The 22,912-nt window shown below is 41.9% G+C and overlaps 1 protein-coding gene across 2 annotated transcripts; it reads right to left on the bottom strand.

Annotated features, from left to right (window-relative positions):
• Window positions 1-18,520: 18,520 nt before the first annotated feature.
• LOC115756188 (protein NRT1/ PTR FAMILY 4.5-like) lies at window positions 18,521-21,648 on the bottom strand. Of its 2 annotated transcripts, none has more exons than XM_030695879.2 (6): window positions 21,478-21,648; window positions 21,294-21,390; window positions 20,872-21,089; window positions 20,365-20,787; window positions 19,839-19,966; window positions 18,521-19,675 (listed from the first exon to the last, which is right to left on the bottom strand). In XM_030695879.2, the coding sequence occupies exons 1-6, from the start codon at window positions 21,589-21,591 to the stop codon at window positions 18,694-18,696; spliced, it is 1,962 nt and encodes a 653-aa protein (XP_030551739.2). In that variant the 5' UTR covers window positions 21,592-21,648; the 3' UTR covers window positions 18,521-18,693. The 2 variants fall into 2 exon arrangements, with proteins under 2 accessions (XP_030551739.2, XP_030551740.2); XM_030695880.2 differs by having other exon boundaries at window positions 21,294-21,387.
• Window positions 21,649-22,912: the final 1,264 nt, after the last annotated feature.

Genomic DNA, 22,912 nt, shown 5'->3' with positions numbered 1-22,912 from the left:
CTTGATTGTTCATAATTGATGGTGCTTAATATATTGTTTTGTCTTTGCCGATACTATTCATTCACATATTAAGATCTTAAGAAGATACATGAGATAAAAGGAAAAATTTTAAATAAGGGTTTGAAGTGAATCTTGTTTCAAATGATAGCCTGAAGTACCTTCATTTTCTTAACTAATGGCCCGAAGTGAACTTTGTATCAGTAAAGGCTTGAAGTGACAATGAAGTCTCAAAAAAGATGTAGCAGCCCCTTTCCTTAACCTCCTTAATTCTTTATCACAGCTTCGGCGTCCTAGGGTGCGGTCCGATGCTAATTACGAGCTCTGATTTCATTTTATACTATATATAATAGAGGGCGCATGTGGTAGCTAAACAAACTGAAAACAGGCAATGGACCACCCAACAGAGAAGTACAAGTGCATGCATAAATAGAAAATGGCAAGCACGTTTAAAAGGTATGGCTTTAGTAGGAGTTCACTATGAAAACATGCATTAAAACACAACCACACAAGAAAACACATATGATATATATATTAGTTTGCTACATTGTCTCGTATCAACAACCAAACGAATACACTAAGAAGATTTAAGAGGAAAACTACTTTGAGTACTACTCCCATTCTCCGTCAACAAGTTGTAGGATCATCATCTTCGATCGTAGCCAGAAGAACTTAGCTAGTTGAAAAAGGTTCAGCAACAAAGAGTGAGCAAACGCTTAACAAGAAAGATGTCTAACCTAAGGAGTAAACTATCTATTTCTCGTTCGGTTACGGAAGACCATAACACGATGCCAACCAATACTATGCACGCATGTCACACACACCGGACCAATGACAGGTAAGCACAAAACCTCACTAAAGACATGCAAAGATGAGACACGACGAAACTTCATGCATCACAAACAAAGACCTCACAATGGACGCCACACGTATGATCATGCATCTCATCCATTATTTAGTTTCCACTTTGAACCAAGTATCATGGGACACGAGTCATGGTTATATGAGGGACACATGCCTCGATTTTGTGTTTTACCTCAACTTTTTATCCATGGGACATTAGCCATGGGAATTATGAGTGACATAGGCCTCATTTTCTCACAAGGGACACAAGCTTCAATTTCCCTTACTCCAGGACTCCTCTAGCACATCATATCACTCCAAATCTCGCTTTGGTACCAAGTATGCTCTTGTGACGTCCCCGCGCGCCACACCTTAAGGCTTACCAAACTCGTACTTTGCTTTATCTTTTATTATACAATGGCGCATGCAAAAGCTTAAATAGAAAATCAAATTGAGCGGTTATATAAAACAAGTGCATGATAAATCACCAAAACACCAACCGGCAGGCACGCCTATAAGCACAAGGGTATGGCCTTTTATGATTTTCACTAACCAAATAATGCACATTTCGAACACAAGATCATAAACAACAATTATATTTCAACCCTTTATTTCATCACATATATTTACATAAGTTTACACACCAGTTCACATCCACGGGTTTAACAACTGGGAAGAGGGATCAAAAGACAACCACCATAGCTAGTCGACTACTATATACACCAAAATTTGTCGACAATTAATCGGTACTTTTGCAATAGAAGTGGGTCTGATGTTTGCCTCGGTTTTATATTGTTTTGTGGCCTTGTATGTGGTCGGAGAGGATGATGTGTTTCTTGGTCCTCTTCTGTTTGTCTCTAACGAGGATGGTGATAATACTAGGGATGGATAGTGTTAGATGGTGGTGGGTGATGGGATCCGGGATAGGTGTTTTGTATAGCAGAGTTGTGGATCCTATTACCTAATGAAGTGTTGCATTAATTCGTGATCGTGCATGTTCATGACTATCATGGCACTAATGTCAAGTTATTTTGGATAATTTGCGAGGGGGTAGTCGAGGACGCCTAGCGAGGATCACTAGAGAGCGAATAGGAGTCGCCAAGGCCAACTGGATAGGGATTCGGCCCGATCCGGACCCGATTAGGTCTGGAACCAACCAAACCTAGCTCGAACAAATCTAGTTTGGCTCTACCGGGGGTGAACCGGGCTGGTGTGGACCAGTTCCCGACCGAGCCAAATTTAGCTCGACCCTGGCCAGGTGCAAATCGGACTTGATTGGTCCGGTTTGGGTCAACCCGGTCTGCTGGATTGGGTCCCGAGCCCCGCTGGTTTATTCACCAAGTTGAGAATGACTCGTGCGATCCCTTATCCCGTCTTCGTTCCGTCAATTGATTCCTGCATGTTTTGTAATAAAAAAAAGATAATAAACGAATCATGCGTGTGCAAGTATGTGATTGTCATTAAAAGACGATTTCTGCCACCATTAGCGAGAAAAGCAATGGTGTCACGCCCTGATCCTCGAGCACGCGACATTCTTGTCATCTTGTCCCTCGGGTTAAAAGGATAGCGTCCTAGGCATGCTACCAACCCATGAGATTAACTATGCATGCAGAAACGTACAATAGTCCCAGACAAAATATAAGATAGGGATAGATCAATAGGAAAAACGTATTAATTCAAAAACATGATCTTATTTAAAGTCACGTCGTGAGTCAACTAAAATGACACGCTAATTGGTCCCATACTTCGGGACGGGGTAGGATCAACTTCGTACCTACTCCAAATAGGGCTACGTCACTTTCATCCTTATAAGCTTTTGAAGAATTACTAGCTCCATCACTTAGAACCCGAAAATGGTTTAACAACGATGGAGTGAGATATAAATCTCGGTGAGTCAACGCCTAAGCCTGGCTAAGGCATTGATTCATCCGTAAGGTCCTATCGATTAATCACATATTGATATATAAATATCTCAATCACATGCAGCTCACCTGCTGAAAATCACACGGTATGCAATACTCAACATAATATGCTATACATAACAACCCATAGATATCTTGTCGGTTGCATACGCAGACACCACACGTGGTCCGATTATTAACGGCCATCCGGCCCAATTGCACACGACCGGTGTGACTTTACACTACAATTGGCAAGACCAGGCTTCGTCCCTTACTTCCGGCGATGGCATTTGATAGCCCATGTGATTCGTACGATTGGCACAACACGGCACTATCGGGAATCCCTATAGGGGCTTCGGTTCGTCACAAGCTGCGACCAGCATCCGACAATCCATGTGATTCATACAATTGGCACGGCACTAACAGACGGGCATCCGATAAGTTGTATGGTTCCGTACGGCTGGCACAATACGAACTTGTCGGGAATAATCCATCGTGTGACCACTTAAGCATACTCAACAAATAACCAATTTATAATCCGCATTTAGTTAAATGCTCACACGATATGCTCGTAACTTGGCCCAAGGCCGTTTTCGTGCCAATACATGAAATTGATGCCAAATGTAATCGCATGAATGCATAGAATTATTCACGCAACTTTGCATACATAGCGAGATAATTAATTCCCAAATTGAACGTCCAATCGATCGATTGATAATCAATCTATTCAATCAAACAATTGATACAACAATCAATTCAATCAAGGCCAAACATATCAATACGAAGATTCACTCCAATCTCGATTATTTAGCCTCGATTAGTACATAAATTCATTATCAATCAATCTGATTCATCCATCGATTGTACACTCGTCTCTACCCTATCGTTCGCTCGCAATCAAGCACTGACAATTATTTAATCAATCAATCAAATTTAATCAGTCACGTAACCCTAGCTATCCGGACCGGCTTAATCAATTAGGGCCATTGAACCCGAGCCAAGTTTCTAACCTAAACCGGCCCTAATCGAATTATCTAATTACATAATAATTTAGTTAAACTAATCCAAACGTAATTAATGACCTAACCAAGGATTAGAGGTTGACTCACAATTAATAACTCGAGGCGAGACCAGCGACGATCCACGGGAATTCCTTGGCACGAACGTCGGGTGAGGCCCGTACTTTTTGGCCTACGAACTTGGCCGCTTGGCCCAAATCCTCGGTCACATGGGCCAAAATTATCGGCCACGGCCTGGCACATGGCCCAGGCTCTCGGCCAACTTGGCCGGACACGAGCCAGGCGCGGCCCAGGTCAAAACAGGCCACGGTCCATGGAACTGGCCCTCGAACAGGGCACACCGGAGATAGAACAGGGCAGGCGAAGGCAGGGTAGGGATGTTCGCGGCTGTGGCGGCTCTTTTGGGCGGTAAATGGCTCCGAGGTTGACAGTGAGGGTGTGAGGTAGTCGGGACAAGGTTAGGGGACAGTTGTGGGTGGCGGAGCAGCAACTGAGAGCTGAAAACAGAAGCAGAATCGCAGCACAGGTGGAGGCAGAGCAAGGTCTCCGGTTTGGGCCGTTCCGGGGCTTCGATGGTGGTGGAACTTCGTGGGCTGACGATGGTGATCTGAGGGGCACTGAGGGATGTGGCTAGTGGCTCTTGGTGGTCGGAACAATTGCGGAACCAAGCGGCGCAGCAGCGAGCAAAACAGAGCAGAAAACAGGGGAACAAAGCAGAAGCTTCGGTTCTTGGGGCTGTTCGGGGTTCGGCGAGGGACTGAGGCGGCTCAACGGGGACGGGACAGGTGCAGGGGTGGTCGAAGGAAGGATCGGAGCTGCAGCAGGAGCGCAAACAAAGCAAGGGCAGCAGCTGCAGCAACACAGCAGAAACAGAAACAGGGCTGCAGCGAGGGAGTCGGGCTGATTCGAGGCTCCCGGGGGCTGCTGCGGTGGCGGCGATGGCTGTAGACGGTGGAGGGAGTGGTGGTTGATGGGCTGTGAGGTGGTGGTGGTGTTCGGTGGCTGAGGAAGCGTCGAACGAAGTGAAAACAGAAGAAGAAAAGAAGGATAAAGAAGAAGAAAAAGAAGAGGGAGCAGGGAAGAGTCGGCAAAGCAGCTAAAGTGGGGAGAGAGAGAAAAATCTAGAATTTTTTTTTACTAGGGGGCTGAATTGATAAGGTGGGTCCACTTTTATCATTTCCCTTATCTTATAGTTCATAAATCCTAGGGTGTCACAAATGGTGTAGGAGCTTGAGGTAACAATGTATTTTCTGGCCGTTGCTCGTGACAACGAAATTATCCACCATTATTCGCTAAAAGTATTACTTGAGGCGATGGCATAAACGTTGTTTATCTAATGATGATATGATAAGTTTCTGCCATCGTACACGTGCAGTGATGACGTTGCCCTGTACCAAAAGTTCCGATGTGAGGCTCGGAAAAAGAAAGCCCAAAAGTGAAACAAAAAAAAAAGAATATCAATTGCATTCTGTGCTTATGTGAGATTGGCATGACTGATGATGCATAGCATCCTTTTGGTAATAGATCACAAGATAACTTTGTGTAAAGTGCATTTTCACCACCGAGTTAAGTACGAGGCTAATATTTTTATCTTAGGCCTAGAAATTTTATTTACTGGGTTGTTTGCTCATTCCTTTATTTTTCAAGTAAGAAAGATGGATTTTTTTGCAGGAACCGCCGTTCGGTTTCCCCACCAGCACGGTTCATCTCACACAGACAGTGGTTGATGTTGAGATTGGAACTCAATACGTTATAATTATGTCGACAGTTTGGATTAATGTCGGGCTAGCCAATCAGATTCCTGTGCAGTTCATCACGTGGCACAAGAAGATGGAGGAAGGCATGCTGCGAGGCCCATTGCGTAATTTCGATGGTCCACCTGGTTTTCAAGACGGAGCGACCCCTTAGAATGAGCCTGCTCCAAGAAGAAAGGGAAGTTCTATCCCATATTAGTAGATGGAGATGACGACACATCGGTTGTAGTGGATGCTCGGATAGCATTCACCAAATTTTGATTGTGCATCGGTTGGAAGGTTAAGTAATGTGAGCCTGTGAGGTAACTGTCATGTGTGCTTCTCTAAATTTTGGCTTGTACATAGGAATGGGGAAGCTAGGTATTGTACGAAGTGCTTGAGATGCCTACTTAAATATGAGATTAAATATGTTTGTGGAAATCTTGGAAGTTGCTATGTCTGTTAATCAGATGGGCTGGGTTGGTTCCCCAAAACTAAGAATAAAGATTAGCAGAAAATAATAATATAACATGAAAAGCAGTATGTCGCCCTACCATTAAGTATTCCTTGAGACTTATAGATGAGGGTTGATAGAGAATAAATGAACAAATTAGAAATGAGAAAAGAATAATGGGGCAAAGGTCCTGGGGTCGTCACACGGGGTATGGCCATGGGGGTCTCGTTCGGTCGTCCATGGCGCTAGGTTTCTTGAGTGAGAAAGAAGACCTCACTTCTTCTTTCAAAACCGATGAACACGATTAAATCGTGCCATCCCAATCAAACGGTCAAACGGTCTAGGGCGCAACTGAGGCTCCATGCAAATGAATGGCCAAGATTTGATCACAAGATTTGACGGCTTAAGATAAGCGGCGCGATCGGACGACTTATCCTTGATCCATGTCGCATCCAAATGAGATGGCACATATCACGCCATGTCAGCACTTGTAGGGAAAGCATCCAATCGTCGAGATTCGGCAGCGTCATCTAAATCTAATGGCTTAAATTTGAACAAAGGAAAAGGTAAATTTTGCGATTATTGCAAATGACTTTATCATACTAAAGAAAATTCTTAGAAATTGCATGGGAAACCACAATCAAAGAAAGAAAAGAGCGAGATTTTTCATTCGCAGCGAATACTACAGTTAATCAGCCCATTAATTCTGATCAATTTCAGCAAGTCATGAGAGCTCTAAGCCAGCTGAGCACCCAAGATAAAACGGCCAGTTATGCAGGTATATCCCATTGCTCAATGAGCTACATTTCTACTGAAGCTTGTATTATTGATTCCAGTGCTAGTGATGACATAGTTTGCGATGAACGTTTCTTTTCTTATATTTATAAAGCCTCTAATCACACTTCAGTTCACCTTCCAAATGACAGTGACACCTTTGTTACTAAAATTGGAAATGTCCATCTCAATCCATCCATCACGCTGAAAAATATCTTTCGCATTCCGAAATTCAAATTCAATCTCACTTCCGTCTCCAAACTTTGTAAGGACAATTCTTGTCGAATTCTTTTTGACTCTGAAACATGTCTTTTCAGGCCCTTTCAACTGGGAAACTGATGGGCTTGGATAAAAGTCATGAAGGATTTCTTTTTGGGCTGTACTACCAAAGAATATTGATTTTTCCTATTTCCCTTTGAATAAGGGTATCTTGTGTAATGCCAACATTAATAACAATGTTTCTTTATCTCATCAACAATTGCTCATGGTGCCAGCTTTCCTCATCCCAAGTGCTCTATTTGTCCATTGGCTAAACAATCGCGACTACCTTTCTCTCAAAGCACATCACGTGCCCATGATGCTTTTGGCCTTTTACATATGGCCATTTGGGGACAATATCACACTCCATATCGTGATGGGTCCTAGTTTTTTGTCACAATCGTAGATGATTACACACGTAGAACTTGGGTTTTCCTCATGCAATCCAAAGGGGAGAAGTGTCAAAAAAGTCCTAAACCTATTGCACTAATGCCAATTTAGTCGTAAACCTTTTTTTTTGGTGTCAATTCAGTCCTAAACCTTTTGCATTGGTGCCAATTAAGTCCTAAACCTTTTATTGGTACTAATTTAGTCCTAAACCTTCTGTATTGTTGCCAATTCAGTCCTAAATCTTTTATATTTATACCAATTGAGTTAATCCGGCCAATTTTGATCAATAATCATTGACGTGGACATCGATTGTTCTACATGGCATGGCTAGCGCCGACTTAGACATTTTTTTAATATTATTTTAATATTTTAAATAAATTTTAAAGCATTTTTTTTGTTTTTTTTCAAAATCATTTTTAAAAATTATTTAAAATATAACAAAATTTTAAAAAATACCCACGTTAGCGCCAAGCGTGCCACGTAGGATAATTGACGTCCATGCTAGTAATTTCCAATCAAAATTAACCGAATTGACTCAATTGGCATAAATGTAAAATTTTTAGACTAAATTGGCACTATTGTAAAAGGTTTAGAATTGAATTGGCACTAATAAAAGGTTTAGGAATTAATTGGCACCAATACAAAAGGTTTAGGACTGAATTGACATAAAAAAAAAAAGGTTTAGGACTGAATTGACACTAATGCAATAGGTTTAGGACTTTTTTGACACTTTTCCCCAATCCAAAGCCCAAACCCTTTCTCATCTTAAGAATTTTCTTATTTTGATAAAAAAAATCAGTTTCATAAATCTATTCAGCAGATTCGTATCGATAATGCCCATGATTTTTTTAATCATGAATGTTCCTCATTCTTCACCTTGAATGGAATTCTTCATGAAAGTTCATGTGCCCACACACCCCAACAAAACGAGGTTGTAGAGAGAAAACATTGTGACCTCTTAGAGGTTGCTTGAGCCGTCAAATACCAAGCTTCCAATCTTGAAATGTACTGAGGAGATTGTGTGGTCACAGTAGCCTACTTAGTCAATCAGACGCCAACTTTGATCCTAAATGGACGAACTCCTTTCGAGCTACTCTTTGGTAAAGCTCCGGATATCCGTCGTCTGCGTGTCTTTGGATGCTTATGTTATGTATCTACTGTGGGCCCTCGGGACAAATTGGGTCCTTGTGCTCTTAAATGTGTATTTATGGGATACCCTACTCTTTAGAAGGGATATTTGGTTATTTATCCATTGACTGGACGATTTTTCATCAGTCGGGATGTTATTTTTCATGAAGATATGTTCCCTTTCTAAGAGGAAAAATATTCAAGAATCGGAGGGAAAAGTACACTAGAAGTGCCATAACTTGTGTACGGCGTTCACTTAAGTGCCATAACTTTTAAAACGTTCACTTAAGTGTCATAGCTTTAAAAAATCGTTCACTTGAGTGCTACGTCGGAGCAAAATCGTTCACTTGAGTGCTACAAGAACTTTTCCGGCGTACCACGTCGCCTTTCCGGAGTGCCACGTCATCTTTCCGGCGTCTACAGTAACTTTTCCGGCGTCTACGGTAGCTTTCCGGCTGCCACGTCGGCTTTTCCGGTTGCCACGTCAACATGGCACTCAAGTGAACGATTTTTAAAATTTATGGCACTTAAGTGAACGCCGTACAAAAGTTATGGCACTTCTAGTGTACTTTTCCCGCAACCGGAAGAAACTACCACTCACCATCTGTTCTTGAGTAAAGAAGATTTATCACCAACGCAGCTTGTCATGGTTCCTTACATGGTACCTCCCGCATCCGGAATTGATTCCAGTTTGTCATTACAAATGAACATTGAAACACCAATATTGGAGGGTTCTTTGGTGTCTTCGTCAAATCCTTCAGATCATATCTCTCATGTTCTACTCAATCATGATAATTTTGAACCCGTTCCTCCTTGACATTCAAGTTGCGCAACACAACCACCCATATGGATAAAGAACTAAATTTGTTTTGCCGTGAACTCATCCGGTGCATGCTATGCTATTTCTTCTAATGTTAGCTTTACATGTCCATCACCGGAACATATGTGCTGCATTAGTAGAATATCTGAGGAACATGAACCATCCTAGTAGAATGGGGCTGTCAAAAATCCACATCGGCAAAAAGCCTTGGCGGATGAACTACATGCTCTAATGGAGGGTGAAACATGGGATGTCATTCCTTTACCACCCCATCAACGATCCATTTGGTGCAAGTGGGTGTGTAAAATCAAGTACAAGGCAGATGGTTCCATTGAGCGCTAAAACCCTATACTTAAAATAATCAGTAATGGTAACTTGACATAATACTAGCATATTATTAGTTATAAGGTTCAATGGGTAAAAACAAGTTATTGATAGTAATTGTGTGATGCTGATACTAGCCCGGATAAGAGAAGTCGGTATCATCTATTATGTTTAGAGGTTGAGCTATACTCTTAATGAAGTATAACATGATTTATAAAGTGTTTATTAGTAATAGAAACACGTGATAATACTTCACCTATATAGGCTTAAAAGTGGTGCCACTTCTTACAAAAGTTGAAGTTATTTTCTAGAGAGCTCATAAAACAGGTACTAAAAGTGTTTAGAGTAATAAATTTAAAGCCAAGCTATTTGTAACTTTGATAGAGTTTTGAGATACTTGCACTAAATGAAGGTTTAACTCGAAAGAGATCTTCATGTATGCATATTAATCTCATGAAATTTTTGGCTATATTTTTTGAGAAACTTTATTTTGTAAGTTTGTTTTATAAATAAAGTGGGGGATTGCTGGTAGTTTATTTGTAAAACAAACTAAGAGGTGCCTTGTCTCACATCGAAAAGATGTGAGTGCGCATGTGGTTTAGATTTGGCACTTGTTGGATACTGAATCCGATCTAACACATACTCAAAAAACAGCGGAAACATGCCCAATAGATCACCGGATTCACTGATCGACGAAGATACATCACGAGGACGTACCTTATTGATCACCGATTAGATGCCCTTTGCGATCTCGGAGTTTTTCTCTGTCAAATGACAATCGACGATGGGAGGAACGTTCTACGTTTTTTATTTTCTTGAAGTGACAGAATGAAGTAACCGAGGGGAGAACGAAGGAGAGTACGTCGATTATTGACGTAAAACCAACCAACGTGATCCTTCACGTTTGAGCAAATAACTACTCACCGGGGTGTGGTTGCCCGCATGGGCGCACACCGTATCTCCTGTGGACCCCACTTTAATATTTAGTCTAATATCTCCCACTCGCCCATGTAGGGCAAACAACTCCTATTTGTCCACGGAGGACTAACAACTAAACTTTTCATCTTCGCAAAGTTCATATTGGCAAATAACCCGTGCGACCAGCATACACTAAGAGCTCGTTGTCATATATCCGTTGGGAGTATATGACAGCTCTAAAATTGGACATAAAAAGAAATGAATTGTATGCTATACCCTAGATCGATCAGTCACATGTAAATTTCTCACTAGATCTCATTTTAAAGTTGACATATTATATTCACAATTATGATCACACCAAATAATCATAATTGACCGGTCTGTGAATATAATTCATAATGTGACTTAAAACTCCAAATCAATCTTCCTCATTCATTAGATCTCTCAATCTCGGTTCAGCTCGCTTTTCTAGAAATGTCCCTTTAGATCGAATCAATTTCATGACCATAGACAACACCCTAAGATACCAAACACTAAATAGAGACCTTGAGAATAATGAAGAGTCATGTGGGTACTTAAAATGAGGAATTTTATCCTCGAGAGTCTCACACGGCACAGAGAAGTTGAGATCAAAAATCTTGCCTACTCTCATTGGTCGATAGTGCATACGTAATATGAAATACGTATTACAGTATGTTCTCCTTCCCTATGGAGCGTATGTCTTTCTATTTTAATACCGTACGGATGCTCATCTTGACACACTCGGTGTCTAACTTGAGTTCATGTAACAACTCCAGCCACGAGTTTTTCATCAGAACTCTCATCCGGCATTTAAGACATATAAAATGAACTATGTGGGTTATTTCACTTCCGGACATTGTAAGTAATAAGTCCTTATCTTAACATCATGTTAAGGCGGTATTAGTATTTTAAGCTTGAGCTCTCAATTATCACCTAGATAATAAGCTTAAAATTGCCTCATCTCTATTTACTACATAAATAAATAGAGGCGGTTACCCGTGTGAGTGGGCTAACCTCTCATCCGTCCGACATACCCTTTTAACATATAGTGCACCAAGCATTAACATGCATGAATATCAAATAAACTTATAGACTTTAATATTGATAAACAACATCATCAATTATTGACGTTCGGGGAAAAAATACAAATATTCAATACATTAACCTCTACGCAGTCCTAGAGTCTTTATATAACCAAAGAAAACATCTCTAGGAATTGGCTTTGTCATGGGATCTGCTAACATTCTATGCGTAGATATATACTGTAGGTTCACCTCTTTTCGTGCTTCCATGTCCTTGACATAGTTATACTTAATGCCTATGTGTTTGGTCTTACTATGAAACTTGGGATCCTTAGTATAAGCCATTGCTGCTTGACTATCACAATAAACCTTCACAGGTTTTGCAGCATCTCTCGTAACACCCAAATGATCCATAAATCTTCTAAGCCAAACACCTTCTTGTGCTGCCGCCGATAATGCCACGAACTCGGCTTCCATGGTGGATAAGGCTATACACTGTTGTTTCTTACTGCTCCACGATATGGCGCCATTATTCGGTAAGAATACATTTCCAGAAGTGGATTTTCTCTCATCCAAATCTCCTCCCCGGTCAGCATCGGTGTAGCCCTCTAGGTGCAGATCACTTCCTTGATAAGTTAGCGAGTAATCGGCGGTTCCTTTCAGATACCTCAAAATTCTCTTAACGGCAATCCAATGTGCTTGACCTGGATTGGATTGGTATCTACCGACCAATCCAACCGCATAACAAATATCAGGTCTTGTACACATCATAGCGTACATAAGACTTCCAATAGCATCGGCATATGGAACGTTTTTCATACGTTCTTGCTCTTGTGGAGTCTTAGGACACATTCTTTGGCTCAACCCATTACCTTTTGCAATAGGAGTATCAATGGATTTGCAATCTTGCATACAAAATCGTTCGAGAATTTTATTGACGTACGTTTCTTGCGAAAGAGATAATGACCTTTTCGAACGATCTCTCGAAATCTTAACTCCGAGAATGTATGTAGCTTCACCCATATCTTTCATTTCAAAATTAGAAGATAGGCAACTTTTGATTGTCTTCACAAACTCCATATTATTTCCAGCAATCAATTTATCATCAACATATAATGATAAAATTACAAAGTGACCTTTGGACCTTTTGATATAGACGCAATTATCTTCATTAATTATTTCAAAATCATACGCCACTATGGCATTATTGAAGCGTATATACCATTGTCTTGAAGATCGCTTAAGGCCATATATCGATCTCAAAAGTCGACATACTTTTTGTTCTTGGCCCTTTTTAACAAACCCAACGGGTTGTTCCATGTAAATCTCTTCATCTAATTCTCCATTGAGAAAAGCAGTCTTTACATCCATCCGATGCAATTCAAGATCCAAATTAGCCACTATTGCTAGAATGAGGCGAATCGAGGTAAATCTTACTACGGGAGAAAAAGTATCTTCATAGTCAATTCCTTCCTGTTGATTATATCCTTTCGCCACAAGGCGTGCCTTATATTTCTCAATTGAGCCATCAGCCTTGCGCTTTATTTTGAGAACCCATTTGTTCCCAATGGCTTTGCGTCCTTTCGGAAGATCAACCAGTTCCCAAACTTGGTTTGATTTCATTGACTCCATCTCTTCTTTCATTGCTTTCATCCATTTTTCCTTATCGGGGCAAGATAGAGCCTCATTCACATTTCTTGGCTCATCTTCATCCAATTGAGCGATCATGAAAGCTTCCCCTTCAATTTCAAAGCATCGTCGATGAATGCTTTTGCGACCGGTTTGTCGTGGAGAAGATTGTACCAAGGGTACTTCTTCCTCCAATACGCTCCCACTCGGACCAGATAATGGCATTGATTCATCAAGTGGTTGCAATGGAGATCGGTTTGTATTCAACTCCCCACCTCTCACATTGCTTCCACTTGGATCATTATGTCCAACAATCTCATTATCTTGATCCAATGTCTCAAATAGGGAACAATCTTCACCTATTTCGCCCTTTCTTGGAAATTCATTCTCTAAGAATGTGATATCTCGTGATTCAAATTCAGTCACATTTCCACTTTCTTGCTCACCTATGAACACATATCCTTTTGAGTGTTCCGAGTACCTTATGAAGATACTCTTTTTGCCTCTTGGTCCTAATTTTCCATATTTATGTGAGGACTCATGAGTATAGGCAGCACAACCCCAAGGTTTGAGAAAGCTTAAATCGGGTTTTCGACATGGCCACAATTCATATGGGGTAGAAGTGATCGATTTGGAAGGCACTCGGTTAAGCACATAGGCAGCGATTAATAAAGCATCGCCCCAAAAAGCGATTGGTAAATTAGCTTGTGCCATCATGGACCTAACCATTTCAAGTAGGGTTCTGTTTCGTCTTTCGGCAACACCATTTTGTTGCGGAGTGTATGGAATAGATAACTGTCTATCTATTCCCTTTTCATCACATAGATTTCTAAACTCATCGGATAAATATTCTCGACCTCGATCGGATCTCAAAGCTTTTATTTTCTTATCTAACTGATTTTCCACTAAGGTCATAAATTTCTTGAAGCAACTAAATGCTTCTGATTTATGAGATATTAGATAGACATATCCATGTCGAGTATAATCATCAATAAATGTGATGAAATAAACAGCACCATGCCTTGCCCTAACATTCATCGGGCCACGGATGTCGGTATGGATTAATTGCAATGGGAATTCAGCTCTTGTCCCTTTTCCAAATGGCTTTCGAGTTGTTTTTCCCATTAGGCAATGCTCACAGGTAGGCAATTCAACTTTCTCAATATTGCCTAATAAGCCATCTTTGGCTAATCTATTCATTCTTTGTTGGCCAATATAACCAAGTCTAGCATGCCATGTATTCACATCATTCTCAATAGAACTAGAACATGCAAACAGGGAATAACATACATTCACACTAGCATGTTCAATATCTAATACAATAAAGCCATCCGTGAAATAACCAGAACCATAAAAAGTTGTTCCTAACAACAAATCCACACCATTATTGTGAAAATTCATACTAAAATCAAGTTGGACTAATACCAACACAGAGACAAGATTTCGACGAATCTCCGGAGCGTACAGAACATCATGTAGAAATAAAGTGCGTCCACCACGCATGATAAGTTGGCAAGTGCCAATTCCTTTCACTTCTACTCTGGAATTGTTTCCTACATAAATCCATCTCGCTCCACTTGGAATTCGTCGAAATTCCACGAACGTATTTCGATCTCTGGCTACATGGTCCGTGGCTCCCGAGTCTACAGTCCACAAAGGATGAGATTCGATTAAAAATACAGAACTTGATACATAACAAACACTTTTAAGTGTGTTAAGGGTTTCTACCTTCTTCGGCTCGCCACGGACGCGAGCGAAGTGACCCTTCTTGCCACGCTTGTAACATTTCATCCTCGAAATGTTCTTTTTCATGGGACGTTTCCCTTTTCCATGCTTCTCAAACTTCGGTTTCTTACCGGATGGTTCGACTCTTTTGCCTGTCCACTTCTTGAACTTTCCAGGATGCTTGCACTTGAAGCCCGAAGCTCCATGTGAGCTAGATCCAAGAACATATACATCAGATTGTATCTTAGCCGCCAGAAGGCGGTCCTCCTCTAGCTCCAAATGGCGCACAACATCCTCAAAGGTTGTGACGTTCACATTGTGGGTCGGGTTCACCTTCATGTGTTCCCAATTGTGAGGCAAAGAGCGAATTACAGCCTGCACTTGTTGTTCATCAGACAACACATGTCTAGCATCCTTTAGCTCACTAATCATGTTCGACATCTTCCTCAAATGTTGCTTTATATTCTGCCCATGTGGCATCTTATAAGTGTCGAACCCGATTGTAAGCCGCCGCAGCTTGGTGACAGAAGTCCGACCAAATCTAACCTTCAATGCATCCCACATGTCTTTAGCATTTTCATGCTGCCCGAACTCCCTCATGATGTCATTATCCATGCTACTCAACAACGTAATGCGAGCAAGAGAGTTCTTTTTCTTCCGGACAACGAAGGCTTCTTTGTCTCTTCGTGGCTGTGCAGTATTGCCATCCTCCGGCTCGGTCATGGTCGGGTTAAGAGCTTCCAATGCCTCTAGTTCTTCAAGCACATCTTGGATTTTCATACTCCAGATTTCATAATTTTCGCCATTCAATTTCTCACCCTTGTTGAGCTCAGCAACAATATTCTTAGATGCCGTTGCCATAGTATCCGAGTATAACATTTAGCACGTATTTAAAGTCTATTTGTATGCAACAAATGCAATCATATTCATGCATCTCGATTATACTGGTATATAGTTTCAAAAAAAGGAATTCTAAAATCAACGGTTCACTAAGTTCCCCATCATCATCCAGATTTTCTTATCTAAAACCAATACTAATATAATCATCACTTTGTGTTCATCATACAGTTACTAAAACTTATGAACACTCCCACTCGAAATATATACACATACCATAATGCATATACAAAAATCATCAATACAACAATCACAAGTCCCTAAAAGTCTCCTAAGACATACAAGAAAGGAACTAGCTAAAAATAAAAGTCTAAATATAATAACGTGTAATCCTCCTAGCTCCGGTTACAACATGAGCATATGTAATTTCCTTGGTACAAGGAAAAGAATAATTAAGGTCTCGAGGAGGATTATGAATCAAATCGAGGGCCAAAATCAGTTCCTTTGGACAAAACCTTTGAGGACCCTTGCCTTTACGCCGGTGCGCATTCTGCCTGCGCTAAGATATATTCATTGCAAGCGATGACATCTTCATCGCTCCGATCCTTATAAAATCATGTAAGAAATGTAGCACGGATTTCTTATATGTGGCAGCATCATTCCACCACGCGCTATTCATCAAACCATGCCATTTTACAGGTATAGTGTTACGTAGTGCATAAAATGCATCTACCGGGGTCATTTCTTGTCCAGCCCATACGATTTCTTGGATCATTTCGTTGACCTTAATAACATGGGTTATAATGTCAGAAGCATTATCCCATTTATAAAGACCCAATATTGTAATCTTTTCCCTTAGAGCTTGCTGAGCTTCAGCTCTCCTTGGCCTTTGAGGTGTTCTCGCATTTCGTCTTACCCATTGCATTATTCCCGCAACGAATGCAGAACACAAATGGATTACTAAAAATCCAATTATTTTGTAACTATTATGAACATATCATAATAAATAAAATAATAGGTAAAACAAGACCCCTTAGTATTGACCAACAAGACCCTTTTTTTTTTTTTTTTTTTTTCGATCAACGGTCAAAGTCAACGGTCAAAGTCAACGGGTCAACCGTCAACGGGTCAACGGTCAACGGTCGCGGGTCAAAGGTCAGACCGGGTCGGGTCTGTAACGGGTCGCGGGCCGGATCCCAAAAAAAAATAAATGAAATGGGCCAGCCCAATTTCCTCTCCCTTTTGTTTTTATTAAAAGGCTTGGGTTTATAATCAAATGGGCTGGACTGAGCCTTTTTCGCTTCAGGCCTGTTTATATAAAACAAAAGGATTTTAGTATTGGGCCTGTTATGGCCCAATGCGCCGCGAGCCTCCTTCATGCGTGCGGCCCGGCCTCCCCACGTGCGCCGCACGTGCGGCGCGTGGCTCGCCGCGCGCGCAGCCTGCTCCCTCCAGCGCGTGCCGGCGCGTGGCCGGCCGTCCGGCCTCCTCCGGCGACCAAATTTTCGCCAAAATTTTCGTATTTTCGAGACGAACACGATGGTATATTCATAACTCAAAATGGCGAACAAAAATGGCATAAAAAGAGACGAAACGCCACGGCCCCCGCGGACTCCGCCTCGTCGTGGCGCGTGGCGCGCGTGCGGCGGCGTCCGGCGGACCCTCGGGGCCGGCGACCACTCAAAATGATCGTCTCGACGAGCCCGTTCTAATGGTTTGTTCAATTTACTATTTCGACGAACAAATCATAATCAAAACGCTATGAACAGTAACTTCGCGATTAGGGTTAAAAAATCTTCAAAACGCACCATATCAACACAAAACGATCGGGAATCAAGTAACACATGCTTTGATACCAATGTTGGATACTAAATCCGATCTAACACATACTCAAAAAACAGCGGAAACATGCCCAATAGATCACTAGATTCACCGATCGACGAAGATACATCACGAGGACGTACCTTATTGATCACCGATTAGATGCCCTTTGCGATCTCGGAGTTTTTCTCTCACAAACGACAATCGACGATGGGAGGAGCATTCTGTGTTTTTTATTTTCTTGAAGTAACAGAATGAAGTAACCGAGGGGAGAACGAAGGAGAGTACGTCGGTTATTGACGTAAAACCAACCAACGTGATCCTTCACGTTTGAGCAAATAATCGCTCACTGGGGTGTGGTTGCCCGCATGGGCGCACACCGTATCTTCTGTGGACCCCACTTTAATATTTAATCTAATAGCACTAATCAACAATTAACATTGTTTTCAAGTGAAACAGTGTGTTGTTAACAAAGGCTCTTACAACCTTTGAAGAGGTGTGTTCGATTTATGTCCGTTCGGACATAACTCCTTAACTTTTGAAAGGACATGTTTGTTTGGACATAAGTCCTTAGCCTTTGAAAAGTCGTGTTTGTTCAAAAATTTTCTCTATATATTACTAAACATTTCTATTCAATTCAGAACTTCATTTTCCATTTTTCATTTTTTTTCTTTCAAGAGAAATATAGCCACTCTTTTCAATTGTTTCCTAGAGAGATCATAGAGAAATATCGGGATTGATTTCTGCTATTCTCATTGAGACTTTGTTGTTTCTTGGAGGATATTTGTCGAAAATCATTAGCAACGTTGTGGGGCAAATAAATCCTTAAAAAGAGTGTTATCACGCCTCAAAATCCGATTCCATTATTCATCTCATTAGATATGCTAAATTTTCCAACAGTTTTATTATATAGAAAACCGAAAAATCAAAATTAATATCAGAATCCAAGCCAAGGTGTGTGCCAATAAGCTGCAATTGATTGATCATAGCACAACATGCGCAACATACGCACAACCCAAACTAAAGGCAAAGTAGAGGACAATGCCAATTTCAATCTTGCAGTCGATTGTACTTTGAGACTAGTTCACAGCAGCTTCTGTTTTTTCCACAGCTTTATTATCTTTAGCGACGGGCTCAGCAGCAGAGGAAACGGGATTGAACGCCACCGAGGCATCGTTCTGAGTGCTTCGGTCGGTCATATCGTTGTTGTTCGTAATTAGAGGCACGCCGTTCGGGGCCATCGGTTTCATCTCCGAATCTGCAAGGTCTTCCGTCTTGTACTTGTACCAAGAGGCAGCGACCAAGTATACACCGAAGTTGAGCGTGCTTAGGATGGCCAGGAACCAGTAGAACAGATTGACATTATTCTTATTGAGGTCCACCCCATGTAGCCATCCTTGCTTGCTAGGAGTGATCCTCTCAGTGACCGAATTGATGAGGTTCACAAAGATGGAGCTCAAGAAGTAGCCGAAGGACAGCGAGAGCCAAGTGAATGACGTCGAGAGTGACCTCATCCCGACCGGCGCCTCTTTGTAGAAGAACTCCAGCAGCCCGACCAGCGTGAACATGTCGGCGATCCCGAAGATGCTATACTGCAGAGCGAGCCAAAAGAGGCTGATGGCATAGGGGGGGCTCTTGTTACACTCGTCTCGTCGCTTAACCTCGACGAACCCGGCGACGACCATGGAGATCACAGACAGGACGAGGCCAACCCCGACACGCTGAAGCTGCGTGATGCCCGACGGGTGGCCGGTGAGCTTGCGGGCGAAGGGGACAAACACGTACTCGTAGATGGGGATGAGGATGGACATGAAGAAGAGGGGGATGACCGGGATGGACGGCGTTGGGATGTTGAGGGACCCGAGATACGGGTCCATGAGCCGGCCCTGTTGGACCGAGAAAGTTTGGAGCTGAGCCAGGCATGTGTTCATGATGATGGTGCTGGCCAAGATTGGAAGCATCCTCGTCAGGACTTTGACCTCTTCAACTTGGGTCACTGTGCACACTTTCCATGGCTCAGGCTTTGATTCTTTCGGTAGGATTGCTGCTTTGTCTAGGAACCTGCGCCAGAACACACGATCAGTCGGTCATGCGCATTAAAAACTACGGATCGACATTCAGAGCCTTTGGCGCTATAATTAAATCATAGACGAGACAAGGCAAATGCACAATGGATGTTTGAATAGATTCAACATGTGTTTCGGGGTTGTTTTAACGAATTCACCTTAGCTGGTCGGTGTGAGCGATTTTGGCCACTGCTAAGACACTGCTCGCCTTGTCACTCATCTCAAACAAGTCAGCTGAATTCTCTGGTAGGGGCAACTTCCGGTTTTTGATGGCCAGAAGCACAACCTGTCCGATTTTGATAGCAACAAACTTACATACTGATATACAGAGATTGATTTACAAGAATGGCGCCACAAATTGTTATTGTAGGCTTGAATTCGACCACTTAGGGCCCATGGCAATACTTCTGCTCTACAAATCAACTTCTGCTTATGAGCAAAAGTTATTTTTCTACTTCTAGAAAGAAAGAAATTTTTATTACTTCTTCACGTGGCCCCAAAATTACTTCTAGAGTAAAAAAAAATGCTTCAAATTTGGAAAAAAAAATCTTAATAAAACTGATTTCTACTCCAGAAGTTGCGTTACCTAACGGATTTCTATTCCAAAATTGTTGTCATGCATGCCCTTAGATATCTACTTATGAAAAGTATTTAGTATTCAGAGAATGAACCCAATAAATTTACCTGCCAAATTCGGATGACTGGGCTCTCTCCATGTCGTTGTACGCGATAAAACGGCTTCCCCACAGCCAAAACGACAAAGCCAATGGTGCTAGCGATTGTCGAAATAAGGAAACCCCAGTGCCATCCTTTGTTCATGCTGACCCACACAATGGCCGTGACCCCAAAGGTGGCACCGGCCGTGGTACAGAGGACGAGATAGTTGAAGAAGGTGGGGAGAGAGGCGGCCTCGACAGGGTCCGTCTGGTCAAATTGGTCTGCCCCGAGCGCGGGGAACGCGCCCCGGACGCCTCCGTAACCGATGGCTAAGAGGCAGAGGTTGGCATAGAAGTAAACGGCCGTCCCTCCGTGGATGCAACTTGATTTCCCACATTTGTTTGGGTGTAAATGCTTGGCGTGGGCCTCAATTGTTAACATTGCCAAAGCCTGCATGGAAGTAAAAGTCAATCCTAGAGTTATGGCTGAAATCAAAAGTCACAGTCATCCCAAATGAAGAACATAAGTAAATACCAAAACTTCGATGGTTCCGAAAATAAGACAGGTCGTGAGTCTGCTCAAGTAGGTGTCGGAAATGAAGGCACCAACAAGTGTGAGCAAGAAGGTTGAACCCAGGAAGTTGGTCAGAGTGTTCGAAGCAGTCGACACATTAAAGTGCATCACCAGGTAGAAGTATAGCACCATGGTCGCCATGTTCGCAATGAACCCCATGTTGTCGAGCCCCGACAGAGCTGCCGGGTGAGAAAAAAAGAACGGGCCAATATCAAAGCCAGTACACTATCACGACCCACGACAATGAGAAAACCGAAGATGTTTACTTGGTTTGCTGATATCAACATAAAGAGATGGTCGTATCTACCATAGGAGGTCTGGCTAAATCTAGGATTTTTCGCTAGGGGTATTATGAAGGGAGTTAACGGGTCGAATGCCATTACCGAAAATGAATCCGGAAGCTCGGAATCCTCCTTTTCCTTTCTTCTTCCATGAGCCGGGAGAGTCGTAGCTCGTCTTGGTTATAGCTTGCCCCTCCTCCTGCATGAACGCATTGAAAGATCATCATGAGAGAGAGAGAGACAGAGAGAGAGAGAGAGAGAGAGTGACAGGTGAAGAGTAGCTAACCATGGCGGAGAATTCAGGCCTCTGAAGCTTAGCTTGAGAGAGAGAGAGAGAGAGAGAAGGGTTAATGCTACGAGTAAGTTGGTGGGTAGAGAAGATATAGAGGATCAAAGGCATTGTATCTAACGTTCATTGCTTTAAAATCTCTAGATTGATCGCCAATCTGTCCCCCATTTTTTTGCCCTCAATTATATAAAGAAATTCTATTTGGCCGGATGCATGTGCTTATTAGCTGCTACAATTATGCTTTGCCTGCTAATTAATGAAGTTAGTTTCGTGATATACAAAGGGTCTCCTCAAAATTGAGTGAGAGTCGGGTTCCTTAGCTTTCTAAATGATTGCTACGCATTTCGGTTTACATATGATTATTCGCATTCGAAAATCGAAACGATTTCCATATTGGTTAATCTCGAATGATCGAACTGATTCCATAAAATAGGCTATTGCCCAGATATTGAGAAGGAAAAATAAAAATTGTTGAGTAGGTTATATAACACTGAATTTTCATTCCGATCATTAATTCAGCGTTGCTTCTATTGGGGCTGATAATTTCTTAATCAGGTTCTATCCCATTCAAGAATTGAGAACTGGAGCGGTTTCTAGGCGGTCCAATGAAACCGATGGATTATTACTAGGGGTAAGCAATATAAAAAAAAAAAACAATCAGCAGATTATTAGGTTTACATTTAAGAAATAAAAATAGTAATGATTGGTCCAGTTCAGGTAGTCCGATTTTTCTCTAGAGCTAGGAATCGGACTGAAAATCACATGTTCCAATTTTGTGAAACTGAAAATTGGATGGGTGCCCTCGAAAATCAGACCGAACTAGTAGGTTCGGTCTGGTCCGGTCCGATTGGACCGTATTGCTCACCTCCAGCTTATATAATACGTTTCTTATGGCAATGGTCCACTAATAATGGCTAAAATGACTAAAAGAGAAACCCTCTTCGAAACAAGACGATAGGACGAAAAACTTCATCGGTCCCATCAGTATGTGGCCAGGGAATAATCCAGCTCTGATCCATCCTGATCCTATTCTGATCCTCGAACTCGACAAGAATCTTCGATTCTTTTTATCATTAAGCTGTATCATCCAGCTACGGTCATATGAGAGAGAGAGAGAGAGAGAGAGAGAGAGAGAGAGAGAGAGAGAGAGCAGCATTAGGACAAATGGCTTTGAAATTATCGCTGGATCTCATGAGTCCACTCAATGATTTGCCATTGACGAACTGTGTTTCAAGATCGAGAGAATGGATTGATTGCGATCGTCTCGTTTCGTGATTTTATGTATGATGCAATGAAACGTGAAGGTACATTGGTTTGGACTGAATGGCATAGCCTTCAAGCTTGCACCTTAGTAATCTTATCCAATTCTCCACTTTTTGGGATATAAAAGTTGTGGATTTGCAGCTTGTATAAAGATGTTTGAGGACCGCCC

The sequence above is a fragment of the Rhodamnia argentea genome, chromosome 6 (assembly GCF_020921035.1).
Source record: "Rhodamnia argentea isolate NSW1041297 chromosome 6, ASM2092103v1, whole genome shotgun sequence".
In the NCBI taxonomy this organism is placed as follows: domain Eukaryota; kingdom Viridiplantae; phylum Streptophyta; class Magnoliopsida; order Myrtales; family Myrtaceae; genus Rhodamnia; species Rhodamnia argentea.
The sequence above is the reverse complement of the archived record's forward strand: the minus strand, read 5'-3'. Positions and strand labels throughout refer to the sequence as shown.

Coding starts and splice junctions, on each gene's coding strand:
- LOC115756188 (XM_030695879.2), bottom strand. CDS start 21,591: ATGCCTTTGATCCTCTATATCTTCTCTACCCACCAACTTACTCGTAGC. Junction 21,090..21,293: donor AGCTTCCGGATTCATTTTCG/GTAATGGCATTC, acceptor CTCACCCGGCAG/CTCTGTCGGGGCTCGACAAC. Junction 19,967..20,364: donor CAGTCATCCGAATTTGGCAG/GTAAATTTATTG, acceptor AAAATCGGACAG/GTTGTGCTTCTGGCCATCAA.